The following is a 12,793-nucleotide window of genomic DNA, read 5'->3' as shown; positions in this document are numbered from 1 at the left end:
TTCATGTTGATACCCTCAGATTTAATTCAAGCTGCAGGTCTAGGGGAGCTCCCCAAATTCAATTCTTGGTTCCTGCCACCTGATGGTCTCATCCTCAGAAACAAGGCAGCTATTCCCTGAAGTGTTTTGAAATGTCACTCCCTCTTACATTAAAATATCTTAATATCTTAGATATGCCTTAATCCCTCATTCAATTCATCCAAAAGCTATTCCCACAATAGGGGACATGAGCACCAATTTGGCAACCCCAAAGAGCGCAACACTGCAAACAATCTATGAAAAAACCGGAGCAGACCCAGGAAATGTGGAATGATGACTCAGATCATGACGTGGGAACTTACTTCATCAATGCCTTCCTCTTCATGAAAGGTTCGAGACAAGAAGAGGCAGGTCATGGTGTCTTCCTTCTTGGTGAAGAGGATAAAGTCCTTCCCAATGCGCATTGAGCCCCTGAAAGGGAGGCAGAAATGGTGTTTTCTCCAAGCTATTCAAAGGCTCATCTGAAAAAGGAGTAAAAAAACACCCTCCACATATAACTGAAAATGTTTTTTAGAGGGTTCTCCTAAAGGCCTTCCTAAAATCCCAGGACCTTTAGCTGAATCCCACAGCCCTCATTCCCTATTTTCTATCCATCTATCCAACAAGCCTCCCTCTGCTCTTCTGCTATCCTGAAATTCATTAGATTTTATCTGTGGCATTCTTCACCATAGTTATTCACTAGTGATCCAAGGGCTCACTTTTATCCGTAGCATTCTTTACCATACTTACTCACTATCCCAGAATTCATCAAAAGGCACAGCCCTCAAGGAACAGCCCAAAGTGTATGCTCACAAGTCCTCAAAGGCTGAGCCAAACATAGTTCTTGACCACTAAAAGATAATTCAGGAGGCCTTTAACTGGCTCATGTCCAATAACTTCAGCCATCTTCTGTCTCACAATTATTTTTACCACCTCAAGCTCATTATGACACAGGCAGGTCCCTGCTTTTGAAGGCAACAGGTTTCTGGGAACTATGCTTTGAGACTGCCTTCTATAAGGCAAAACCCTGAATGGAATCAGTTGCTGTCTTCCTGTTTGGCCAAGATAAATCATCCAAGAAGCAGGCAGGGACAGGCCTTTCCTAAGTAACTTGGAACAAGCACTAATGGGAGCCTGCCCACTTAACAATGGGCTGTTTAGCTCCTTTCTTCTAAGCAGCTTCTGGGGCTGCTTCTGGGGCTTTATGACTATTATCTTATTAGTCCTCATAATACCCCAGGGAGATGTTAGAGGTGGGAAGCCTTATTACCCTCTTCGATGTTCAAATACAAACCAGAAAGGCATGCCAAGAACACAAATGAATGCCAGGACCTATTTCCCCAAAGACTTAGGAAAACTCCCAGGACACTATCCAGAGATTATGTGGGGGCTGCCAAGTCTTATTTCTCCTCCTCCAGTTCCCAAGGTGCTGGCAATGCTCCTTTCCCCTGACAATCTCACAGTTCTCCTTCCTCTCTGTAGTTCACACATAGCAAAATAATGCAAATTAACTTGCCTTCCGTCAAAGCTTGCTTTTGCCCTAATTTGGCAAACATTTTCTCTTGGTGCCTCTTTCTTCCCTCTGTCTTTCATCCTGGCCTTGAGACCTGAGTAGCAAGAACCCAAAACACCACCTCTCTGCTGCCTTTCCTGCTTTTCACCCCTATTCTCACCAAAAATGAGAAATATTTTATAATTTCTGAATCGGCTTCAAAATGAATATATTATCTACACCAAACACTAGATGGCTCCATCTCTCAATGGGCCCTTTAAGGAAGCTGTTCTACTAAAATATACTAATGATGACACTCTAATCTTCTGTACACTTTCCTGCTAAGCACTCTGAGTCACATTTCATTTGCTCCTGAAACTAACTCTGTAAGAGAGAATGTTAGAGATTAAAACCAAGTTTTCTAGACAGGGAAACAGACTTTCAAAGAGGTGAAATGGCATGACTGAGGCCACCAACCAGGAAGCTGGCCTACAATCCAGAAAGGAAGTCAGTGTTTATTTTCTTATATCCCACTGACTCCAGAAAGCCTTAAGTCACTTGCATCAGAATCACTTGGAGAGCCTCTGAAAAACAGATTCCATGGTCTACCCTGGACCTACTAAGTCAGGCCAGCAATCTATCATGGGAAGACCAAAGAAAGAAATAAAATTAGAAACCAGAAACCAGGATAGGGGCTTTCTCGCACCAACAACATTTAATGCTTAACTGCTTGATATGTTTTATATTGCCAAACCTACAAAGAAGGAAGATGACACTCATAGAGAAGTATTTAAGTGGTTGAGATGGGATCTGAATTTTAGCTTGTCTGATTCAAGTGAAACACATAGCAGCTCTGCCTTTGTGGTCACAAAGACCTGATTCATAATCCCATTTCTACACTTATATTTGTACACTTTAGGGGAAGTCACTTCATCTCCATAAACCTTAGTTTCTTCCTCTGAAAATGGGAATAATAGTATTTACACCTCACATAGCTATATGAGGACTAAATGAGAGTGTTTGAATGTATCTGGTACACAGTGAGTGCTTATTACTATCATTTGGTTCCTTCCCTGAGAGACAAATCACAAAGTCCAGGCAACAGGACCTGATTTCTTTGGAAACAATACCTTTCTTCTCCACACACCCAAAGCCCTGTCAAACACTCTACATGAGGCACAAATGATGCTGTTGAAGGGTCAAACTACCACCATCTCTCAAACAAAACAACACGTTTTCACAGCAAGATTTGAAACATGACTCATAATTCTATTTGCACAAACTCCAATTCCACTAAATCTTATTCCATCCAAAGATATGTACAGCTGGAAGTGAGCATTTCAGAAATAGAAACCTTTCTCTTGGGGCTTCACTCAAAACCAGAACAACACATTCCAAACACTAAACAAGTGGGAACCAAGGGCTGAGAAAGAAACCCCAAGGACCATCAAGACATTAGGTGGGTCCCTGCCATAGGGCCTTGTAAGACATCTGTGTGGAAGCTGCTTCCTCCAGAGGGAGGGCTCATGCCCTTCTTTTTCACACCGGATCGCCAGTGCCTGGAATAAAGTGTTACTTACATCAGTTGTAGGGAATACTGCTGCACTGAATGAAGCACATCCCATCACCAACCCAGATACATCCCAAAGCCACAAAACAGTAACTTGTATCCTTGACCACTGGGTAAAAATAAGAATTTTCAACAGGGAGGGGAGCACAGTTCTAGCGTCCAGTGCCCAGAAAAACCAACTCCTTCTTTCCTAACTAGTTATGGACATTCATACTTTTCAATATGTGGGGCAAACAGCTGGGTAACAGTTAGTATGCCACTCATAAACTCTTTTTTTTTTTGGCATGTGCAGGCTCCGGGAATTGAACCCAGGTGTCCAGCATGGCAGGCGAGAATTCTACCACGGAGCTAGCTATCATTGTACTGCCAACCACTCCTAAACTTTTAACCCTTCTTTCTGACTTTCTTCCTATTCTGGAGTTACAGTCTAGCAGGGACAAGGAGGAGGAAACAGCTCATCCAAGTGGAGAAGGAGATCATTTATTTGTATCTTGAACCCTATGAAAGGCTTCTATTATACCTACGATTTTAAACCATTCCCATACTGCCCAATCTGGGTGGATTCAGGTGTTCGCTTGGCTGATTTCCCAAACTGGATCACACTGGCAGCATCACCTGAAGTGCAAACACAGATAAAGATTTGCATTTCTTTCCCAGGCTCCTCAGAGTCAAAAGTCTGAGCCTTGCTATAAATTCAAGCAGGACTGCGTCTCTACCAAAAACCTCTGTCCAAGTAACTTCATAGCCATGAGGCAAACTGAAGCAACATTTACCTGGCCTATAAGTATCTCCATAGCTAGTGACCTGTGATTCTGTTATCAGAATATGGTAATAAAGATGGGGGAAACCTCTTAGTTCTGGCACCACAATGTTGTACAAGCCGGTAAACATCATGTCAAAGGACAGTTAATTTGACAGACTTCATGATGCCATTCAGATTCTATCTCCCACACTAGGGCAAGACTCAGCAAATAATTAGTGGAATTAAGCCTGTGATGTTGCAACAAACTTCCTTCTCCCCAGGTAGATCTTCCAGTCACAACAGCGAGGCAAAGAAAAACAACTTTTTAATAGGATGGTAATAACTATTTTGCAAAAATTACATCCTCCCCAAAAAGCCATACCTATCTAATCACTTACTTGGATCCATTCCCGCACCATCATCCAAAAAGCAAAGCATAAATCCTCCTCGAAGGTCCTCTCGCCTTTCTGAAAAAAGAAGTATCTGCCATTAGTGAACAGTTACTCACCAGAGAGCAGCAACATAAATAAATGTTTAGAAGGTGGATCAATGCGATGCTTGCTCCAAAAAGCTCAGGTCAAACCTAACTTCTTCTAACAATTTTAGTTACAGTGAGTTGAACTTCACCCTTGAGGAAGTTCCCCATCAAAGAGTCTCCAATGCTTTCTAGTCCATGACAAAGGTTGAGAATCTAAAGCACCCCTCTAGAGCCAAGTATATATTTCACATATACTTCAGTTGCCCTCTGCCTCTCTCCTCCTGGATTCCAAGCCATGAAAGTACTCCAACTACTACATGCCACACTTAACCAACACTGCTCAAATTCGAAAGGGCATCTCCTTTGTGAGTTAAGTTCGGAGTAGCCTTAAAAACAAAATAATCAAGCCAGACATGGTAGTGGGCAGAGTGGTAGCAGCTGCCATCTAGAGGATGAATTACTATATGTGGCTCTCCCTGGGCTAACTGTAGCTTCTAGGGTATTTGTAGTCCTTGTCACATCCTCTGCTTACTATGGGTCGTTGAAATGGCTCCCCAACCCAGGCATGAGACAGCACAGGGTACAGTGACAGCTGGTCTCATTCCCAACTACACTTTCCTGATAGGAAGGAAAACAGTCCTTTGACAATAAGATACAGAGCAACTGACAAGGCTCCCCAGCTGACAGGAAGGGAATACAACAGACTGGCTGCCAATCCAGTGAGGAGAAGAACCTCTTCTTCCAGCAGCTGTTTTCTACAGCAGCAAGGGGTCACTCAAAGTAACCAAGGTCCAAGTATGTCATGATCATAGGAAAAGAGATTCCTAAATAGGGGAGGGGACTATACTAGATGGTCTCCAAGGTGTCTTTGACCCAGTGATGAGGACTAAGTGGGCAAAGGAGGAATAATACTGGCCTTGGAATCACTAGCATTTAGAAACAAAGGAGAGGAGGACATGAGGCAGAGACAAAAAGCAAAGGGACCCACCACTGTAGCTCTACACAGACCAAGCAAGAAACCCTAATGCCAACATGACCAGAATAGATACCGTGCTTGGTCCACTTCTTTGCATGGGGATAAAAGGAACACTTTTACTAAAATGAAGGTCTGTATAAGATACAGTTGGAATTTGGTTTTCAATCGAGGATTTTTAAAGCCTCCCAAGTTGTAGTTCACCAACTTTGTACAACTAAGCTGGGGAATCTTGGGAGTTAAAAGAGTCAAGTGGGCCGTGATTGCCTTCTGTTAAATGGACCAGTTAATGTAATTTAAAATGCTATTTCAGAAAGGCTAGAAACCACAGATATTTTTTAAAAGTACTCAGTATTCAAGTGAACTTGCTAAAACATTAATAACAAGTGCTTCTTGAAAGTTAAAGGTCAAAGATCTTCCTGAAAGTATTATTGGTAGAGAGGAAAAATTTCTCCTTGTGGTAGTGCCTCTTATTATAATCTGAAGACTCCAAGTGAGATAAAGCAAGCAGCAGCTACAAAAAATAATGCAAAAAGTCTCCAAAGTTTCCTTCTGGAGAAAACTAAGTGTCACAGAGATTCACACTGGGTCATGTTCAGAGAGCATGGTAAAAGAAGCATTTTAAACCTAGCTAAGATCCATTTGCCAAATGCGACGGCTATAAAATGTGCAGGAAGGCTCTGCTTTAGGATCTAGAAATTGGTTCATGCCAAGAGCATTTGAAAAGTTGACAAGGATTAAGGGCAGTCCTTGAACACTAGATGCTCCTAGGCCCTTGTTTTAAAACAGGACTGGGAGGCTGTTTTAGCACACAATCAGCACTTGGTGGATCTGGATTCCTTTGGGCTCAAGGGCTTCATTTCAAAACTTTCCCATGTGATTTTATGAGGGTAAGAGAAGGAGTGAAATAGTTCTTCACTTGTGAAGAGGAGAAATCTTTCCGGCCAGAGTGACTGATAACCAGTAGGTAAAAAGACAGCAGTGTGCAGACCTACAATCAATTGTGCAACCCAGCCTCAGGGCCAAGATGACTCGCTGACACAGCCACGGCTTCTTAAACTTTGTAAAGAGGTGGTGCGGTGTGTTCACCTGGCCACAATGCTTATCCTAATCACTCATTTATTCAATGAATATTTACTGAGCACTCCATATATGCCAGGCTCTGTGATGAGAATGTAAGCAGTGAACAATGCAGATGTGATCACTCCTCATGGAGCTTACAATCTAATGGAATCCATCATTGTTTTAGTTTGTAAAGTTGCTGAAATGCAATATACCAGAAAATGGGTTGGCTTTTACAATGGGGATTTATTAACTTACAAGTTTACAGTTCTGAGGCTATGAAAATGGCCAAATCAAGGCATCAACAGGCAATGCTTTCTCCCCAAAGACTGGCTACCAACGATCTGGAACACCTCTGTAACATGGCAGGACATATGGCAATATCTGCTGGTCTCTCCCTTCTCTGTGGGTTTCACTGCTTCCAGCTTCTGGCTTCATGGCTTCCTTAGTTTCTGTGGTTTCTCTGTTTTTGTGTGTCTGTCTTTCTCTCTCAGCTTCTGTCTGTTCTGTTTTCTGTCTCTAGTAGCTTCTCTGTCTTTTATCCTCTTATAAAAGAGCCCAGTAAGAGGATAAAGACCCACCCTGAATGAGGTGGGTCACATCTCAACCTAAGACCCTACTCACAATAGGTCCACACCCATGAGTATAGATTAGCTTTAAATAACATGATCTTTTCTGGTATACACAAAGCTTCAAACCATCAAAATAGTTCACACTCTATTAGTAGATCAGGTAAGAACACGAAGGTTGAAGCTAAAGCAGGCAGAGGAGTATATGAGAGAGAACAAAACATGGTGTACATAAGAATCACCTCAAGAGCTTGTTAAAAAAAACATGAACAGGAGGTGCATATCTGAAGCCTCAAAAATGGATTTATTTAAATATATTTTTACTGAGAAATCTTCACACATATATAGCCCATTCACAGTATACAATCAGTGGCTCACAATATCATCACATAGTTGTATATTCATCATCATGATCACCTGACAAACATCTGCATCACTCCAGAAAGAGAAATAAAAAGAAAAAAACTCATACATTTCACACTCCCCATCCTTCCCTCTCAACAACTACCAGTACCCCAATCCACCCAATTTCCCTGCCCCTTATCTCCCATATCATCCAATCATTTTTTTCTACTTCTTTACTCATCTGTAAGGAGCATCAGATACAAGGTTTTCACAATCACACAGTCACACTAAAAAAGCAATTCAACTATACAATCATCTTCAAGAATCAAGGACTTCTGGAACACAGCTCAACAGTCTCAGGTACTTCCCTCCATCCACTCCAACACACCCATAAATTAAAAAGGGATATCTATATAATGCATAAAAATAACCTCCTAGGATAACCTCTCGACTCTGTTTGAAATTTCTCAGCCACTGAAACGTAATTTTGTGTCATTTCTCTCTTCTTCCTTTTGGTCAAGAAGGCTTTCTCAATCCCATGATGCCATGTCCCAGCTCATTCCAGGAGCTTTGTTCCATGTTGCTAGGGAGATTTACAACCCTGGGAGTCATGTCCCATGCAGACGGGAGGGTAGTGAGTTCATCTGCCAAGTTAGAGAGGCCACATCTGAGCAACAAATCAAGTTCTCTGGGGCTCCAAAAAAGGATTCCGATGGAGAGGAACTCTGGACTGAGCAAAGTCTAACCAGCTGGGGACTGTATGTCCCTCTTCTGAAGCAAGGCAGGGAGGACAAAAACAGCTTTTGCTTCAGAGCCTGGTGACAGCTTTGAAAGATTATCATACAAGCTTCCCCAACTTGGCCAAGACTGGCTTCTCCAATTCAGCCAGACATCCCTCCATCCAACTCCCACTGGGGACAAGACAGGAAAAAAAGTGAGAAGAGACAAGATATAAAACGGAGCTGCTAAATTAAAACTCAGAGGAAGGGTAGGCTTGGTAAGTCGGAAACTTAGGCAGGATTTCTGTTACACTCTTAAGAATTCCTTCTTCTGTGGCCTGGGTGGGGGTCCAAACACAGGGCCTGTGGTTCCAGCCACCCTTCCCCTCTGCTCACTGCTCTGCCTGACAGTCCCTTTTGCCCAAAGGCCTTGAAACTTGGCAGGATGTTTTCATTCTTCACTCTCTGGTGGCACGGCTGCCCTGCAGAAATTCACTCTGGGGCTTTAGGCACCATTTAAACAATGCTTGCAATCTGCCTGTTTTCTCAAACCTTTCTAAAGTGGTTATAGCACGCATCTGATTCCTGTTTCTATTTCCCAAAAATATTACCTACTGGCTGTATCCAGGTTATTTACCATGAGGAACATGGCATAGAAATGTCTGGAAAGAAAGTCTACAACTTATTGCTGGCCTCAAATTTGTAAAATGCATTGATTTTCTTTTCCTGTTGCAATAAAAAAGTATATAACAACAACAACTACAACAACGAGTTCCTTCCTCTACAGTATACCAAGGCAGTTCTGCATTTCAACTTCAGTTAATGTAGGCCACCATTTGCTCCAATCAGCCAAAGTGTCATAGCACTTTACACCCTCTCAAGCGACATCAACTCTAAAATTTCTATTTAGTGGGTTTATATTAATAAATTCAGTTTAATCCAAAGTTATGTTCCTTTTACCCATTCAACATCCTTAAAATCTATTCCCACACATATCCTCTAGATTGCCTATATAACTTGGAAATATCATGCAGCGTAGTGTACCTCCTCATGGGTCAGACTTTGTAATTTCCTTTTAGGGACTGCTGGGAATTAAGTCTAGTGTCTAGAAGCAGGAAGGAGGGAGGGGGAGTGGGGGGATTAGGTTCTGAGGAGAGTCAGCAGTATCTTGCAGGGCAACAACCTTAGGGAAGGCTATTACAGGTTCCTTAGGCAAAGCAGAGTTAACCTCCTCAGATGGCAAAGGGTTGCTTCTACTTGCAAAGAAAACTTAGGAGAATTCATAAAGACAGCGTCCCCAGCTTCACGAGGATCTGCCTCTTTGTCTCTGTGCTGGTTTGAAAGGAAGTATGCCTCCTAGAAAAGCCATGTTTTAATCAGATTCCATTTCATAAAGGTAGAATAATCCCTATTCAATACTGTATGTTTGAAACGGTAATCAGATCATCTCCCTGGATGATGTGATTTAGTCAAGAGTGGTTGTTAAACTGAATTAGATGATGACATGTCTCCACCCATTTGGATGGGTCTTGATTGGTTTATTGGAGTCCTATAAAAGAGGAAATGTTTTGGAGAATAAGAGATTCAGAGAGAGCAGAGAATGCTGCAGCACCACAGAGCAGAGAGTCCACCAGCCAGAGCTTTTTGGGGATGAAGAAGGAAAATGCCTCCCAGAGAGCTTCCTGAAAATGGAACCCAGGAGAGAAAGCTAGCAGATGACGCCATGTTCGCCATGTGCCCTTCCAGCAGAGAGAGAAGCCCTGACTGTGTTCGCCATGTGCCTTCTCACTTGAGCGAAAAATCCTGAACTTCATAGGCCTTCTTGAACGAAGGTATCTTTCCCTGCATGGATGCCTTAAATTGGACATTTCTACAGACTTGTCTAACTGGGACATCTCCTCAGCCTTAGAACTATAAACTAGCAACTCATTAAATTACCCCTTTTAAAAGTCATTCCGTTTCTGGTGTACTGCATTCCGGCAGCTAGCAAACTAGAACAGTCTCCATTTCAATATTCAGGATCCCAATCAATATCTTCAACTTTAACAGCAAACACCATGTGAGGCTGGGAATTAAATTTACATTATAATTTGACCACACACAAAATGAGACCCTGAGTTAGGTTTTCAGAAATCTCAGCTAGAGGAGATAAGGGCTCTTTCAAGACAGATATAGAAACTTTCAGGTCATTTAAACAATGCTTGAGCTGGGAATTTGAAGCCCTGAGTTCACCTTTTCTATCCCCATTTTGTTCAGCACTGTTAGAAGCAATCAGCCAACTGTATTATACTTGATAGTTCGGGGGAAAAAAACAAAATGCATGTTCATTCATTAGGAGTAATGATGATCTTCGCATATGCATGCCCTCTTTACCACTAGAAACAGTTATAGCACCTTTAAATGTAATCAGATTAGAGAACCAATTCCAGAAAACCCAGAATCGATTCAGAAAACTCATCCTAAGATTCTATTCTTCTAGAACTACTGTCAGTACCAGCAGAGGCTGTGATAAAATAACATCCAAGATCTTCACTGCACTCTTGCAATTGGTATGAGCAGTATTAATTTCAGTTACTTTTCCTCTGACAATTTTCCACCTATTAATCAATATCTTGGCTTCACAAATGGGATCTTTCTTCTAGGCGGTGCAAATAACTTTCCCAGGAATATAAGAAAGTCAGCAGCAACAAAGTCTACTTCTGAGAGACCTTTATGGTCAGGCCCATTTAACAAGAATGCTTTGAGTAAATGAACACTCCTACACTTTGAGAGGCCAATTTATTTAACACCTTTCCCAGATTTAAAGACTGTCTTTGAAAATGTGGCTTTGTGCTATCTTCAAAATTTCATCAGATACTTGAAGAGATTTCCAAGATCAGTATCAGTCAAGTTTCCTAATGGGAGACAGGAAAATACTTTTTGGTATTAATAAAAACTTTGTAGTATTAGATATAACTGATTCGTAACTCTTAAGAACACCTAGGGCTCAAACTGAGATATGAAAGTTTCATGCACTAAGTCTGCTATCCTGGAACCTATAATTTCCAGAGGCAGAAAAACCCTGAACCCAGCCTCTCCAAGATTATCAACTAATTATATCCCCCTATCCTTTAATGTCAACACCCTCCTCAACATGAAAATGTCAGAACAGGCATTGCCTAAAGATCCCTATAGACTGGGAGAAGGAGCAAAGGAGGTGAAGTTATAAAAGGGAAAACAGGATTTAACAAATGAGTATGACTGCTGAATCACTATACTGATATTTCTTGTAGCCTCCAGTGTTAGGAGTAGCTAGGAAAAATGTGAAATAGTAGAATGGTAATCTATGCATAACAAACTCTGAAATCTGTTCTGTAACTACTTGTTGAAGTGTACTTTGGAAATTATTGCTTTTTCTTTCTTTTCTTTGTATATATGTTTTATTTCACAATAAAAAACATCTAAAAAAAAGGTATTACCAATTCATCATCATATTTTAAAAGAGTTTGCTCTTGACCTCCTGGTGAATACGTTAATTAAGGCACTAATGTAGAAAAGTGGGACATTTAAGTCAAAGATGCTTCAGCCAAGACTCCCAATTTCCCCATGCCTACTTGGTATAAATCAAGTCTTTTTCCAAAAAGCGACGGTGCCTCATGCTTCTACTGCACCATTTAATCCTTAATGGTCTTGACTACTCCCTCAAGATCTAGTCATGGTTCTTTAATAATCTGTAGAGCGCTAATTGTCTCCCCAATTAGAGACTAAGTTCTTTGAACTAAGGCCCCATCTCACTCCTCTCCATCTCCTCCCAAAGCACACCCGTATAGCACAGAGGACAGAATAAACGAGAATTGGGTCTTTTTCTTTTAAATTGAAATCTAAATGTTCTGCTGCTTTCTGAATAAATTTCCTTGACGAAATTCACCAAGGTGGGAGGAAGGGCAAAAAATGATCTCTTAGACAAATTTCTTCCAAACAGACTTGACTATTATGACTATCCCTTCAACAGCCCTTGGAGCAGAGGCCAATTCTCTGGTTTGCCACCTGTGCAGTTAACTGAAACAACCACCATTTCTTTTATAGTAAGTTGTTACCACTCCGTCAATAAACACCAAGATATAAGATATATACTGTGGCTTGAAAAAGGCGCTTCCAATTGGTCCAAAGTTTTAGTAACCACCTTGTAACATTCTTCTGCTGTGTTCCTTTTTCCAATTGTCTTTCTTCTAAAAATGAAAAGCAGCCTTATTTTCATCACTTTGGCAGAGTCTTTCGAACAAAAGGCTTTCAAAATTTTGGCAGTGTAGGTTTTAGCTGTTCCGAATATTTTCTTTGCTCCAAAGTATATCAGGCATGAAAAATTCATCATATCTGGGGAGATTTTTCATAATTAAATGACATTAGCTGTTCTGAGAGTTATTACTTGGTTGTGTGCTTGTTTGCCTTTATCAATTAAGTCCACAAAGAAGGAAAAGTTCTCTGACTGATAATTGTATATTCCCACATAAACACTCAACCTTCACAGAAGCTAATCAATGTGGTTCAGAAGAATCAGAAAAGTTTGTTAGAAAAAAGATCATGTTAGCCAAAATGAATTTAAAAGTTTTCATCCTCTGTTTCACTTCCAAATTTTTAGCATTCAAATTACCCAAAAGGTGTTGGTACAAATATTCAACAGGCAGAATGCATACTACTATTATTTTTAAAATTTTTTTATAAGCCAATGATAATGAATTTCTCCATTACACCAACTCTAGGAAAAAGAGAGGATCTTATTGCAAAATGGCAGAGCCAATTAAGTAAACAATAACAGTATAGGCAGTTAAGATCTTTAAATTCAGAG

At 41.0% G+C, this 12,793-nt stretch overlaps 1 protein-coding gene across 6 annotated transcripts in view; it reads right to left on the bottom strand.

Annotated features, from left to right (window-relative positions):
- The window catches only part of MORC2 (MORC family CW-type zinc finger 2), a 63,630-nt gene that overhangs the window by 36,837 nt on the left and 14,000 nt on the right, over positions 1-12,793 (bottom strand). For 5 of the 6 annotated variants that reach the window (XM_077160538.1, XM_077160535.1, XM_077160539.1 and 2 more), the window contains 3 exons: positions 4,221-4,289; positions 3,605-3,695; positions 342-450 (listed from right to left, as the gene is read on the bottom strand). In XM_077160538.1, coding sequence (XP_077016653.1) covers positions 342-450; positions 3,605-3,695; positions 4,221-4,289 — 269 coding nt within the window. Of the gene's footprint in view, positions 1-341; positions 451-768; positions 3,572-3,604; positions 3,696-4,220; positions 4,290-12,793 lie in introns of those variants that run through there. The other variant, XM_077160540.1, reaches the window with a different exon arrangement.

Source organism: Tamandua tetradactyla, chromosome 5 (assembly GCF_023851605.1).
Source record: "Tamandua tetradactyla isolate mTamTet1 chromosome 5, mTamTet1.pri, whole genome shotgun sequence".
In the NCBI taxonomy this organism is placed as follows: domain Eukaryota; kingdom Metazoa; phylum Chordata; class Mammalia; order Pilosa; family Myrmecophagidae; genus Tamandua; species Tamandua tetradactyla.
The sequence above is the reverse complement of the archived record's forward strand: the minus strand, read 5'-3'. Positions and strand labels throughout refer to the sequence as shown.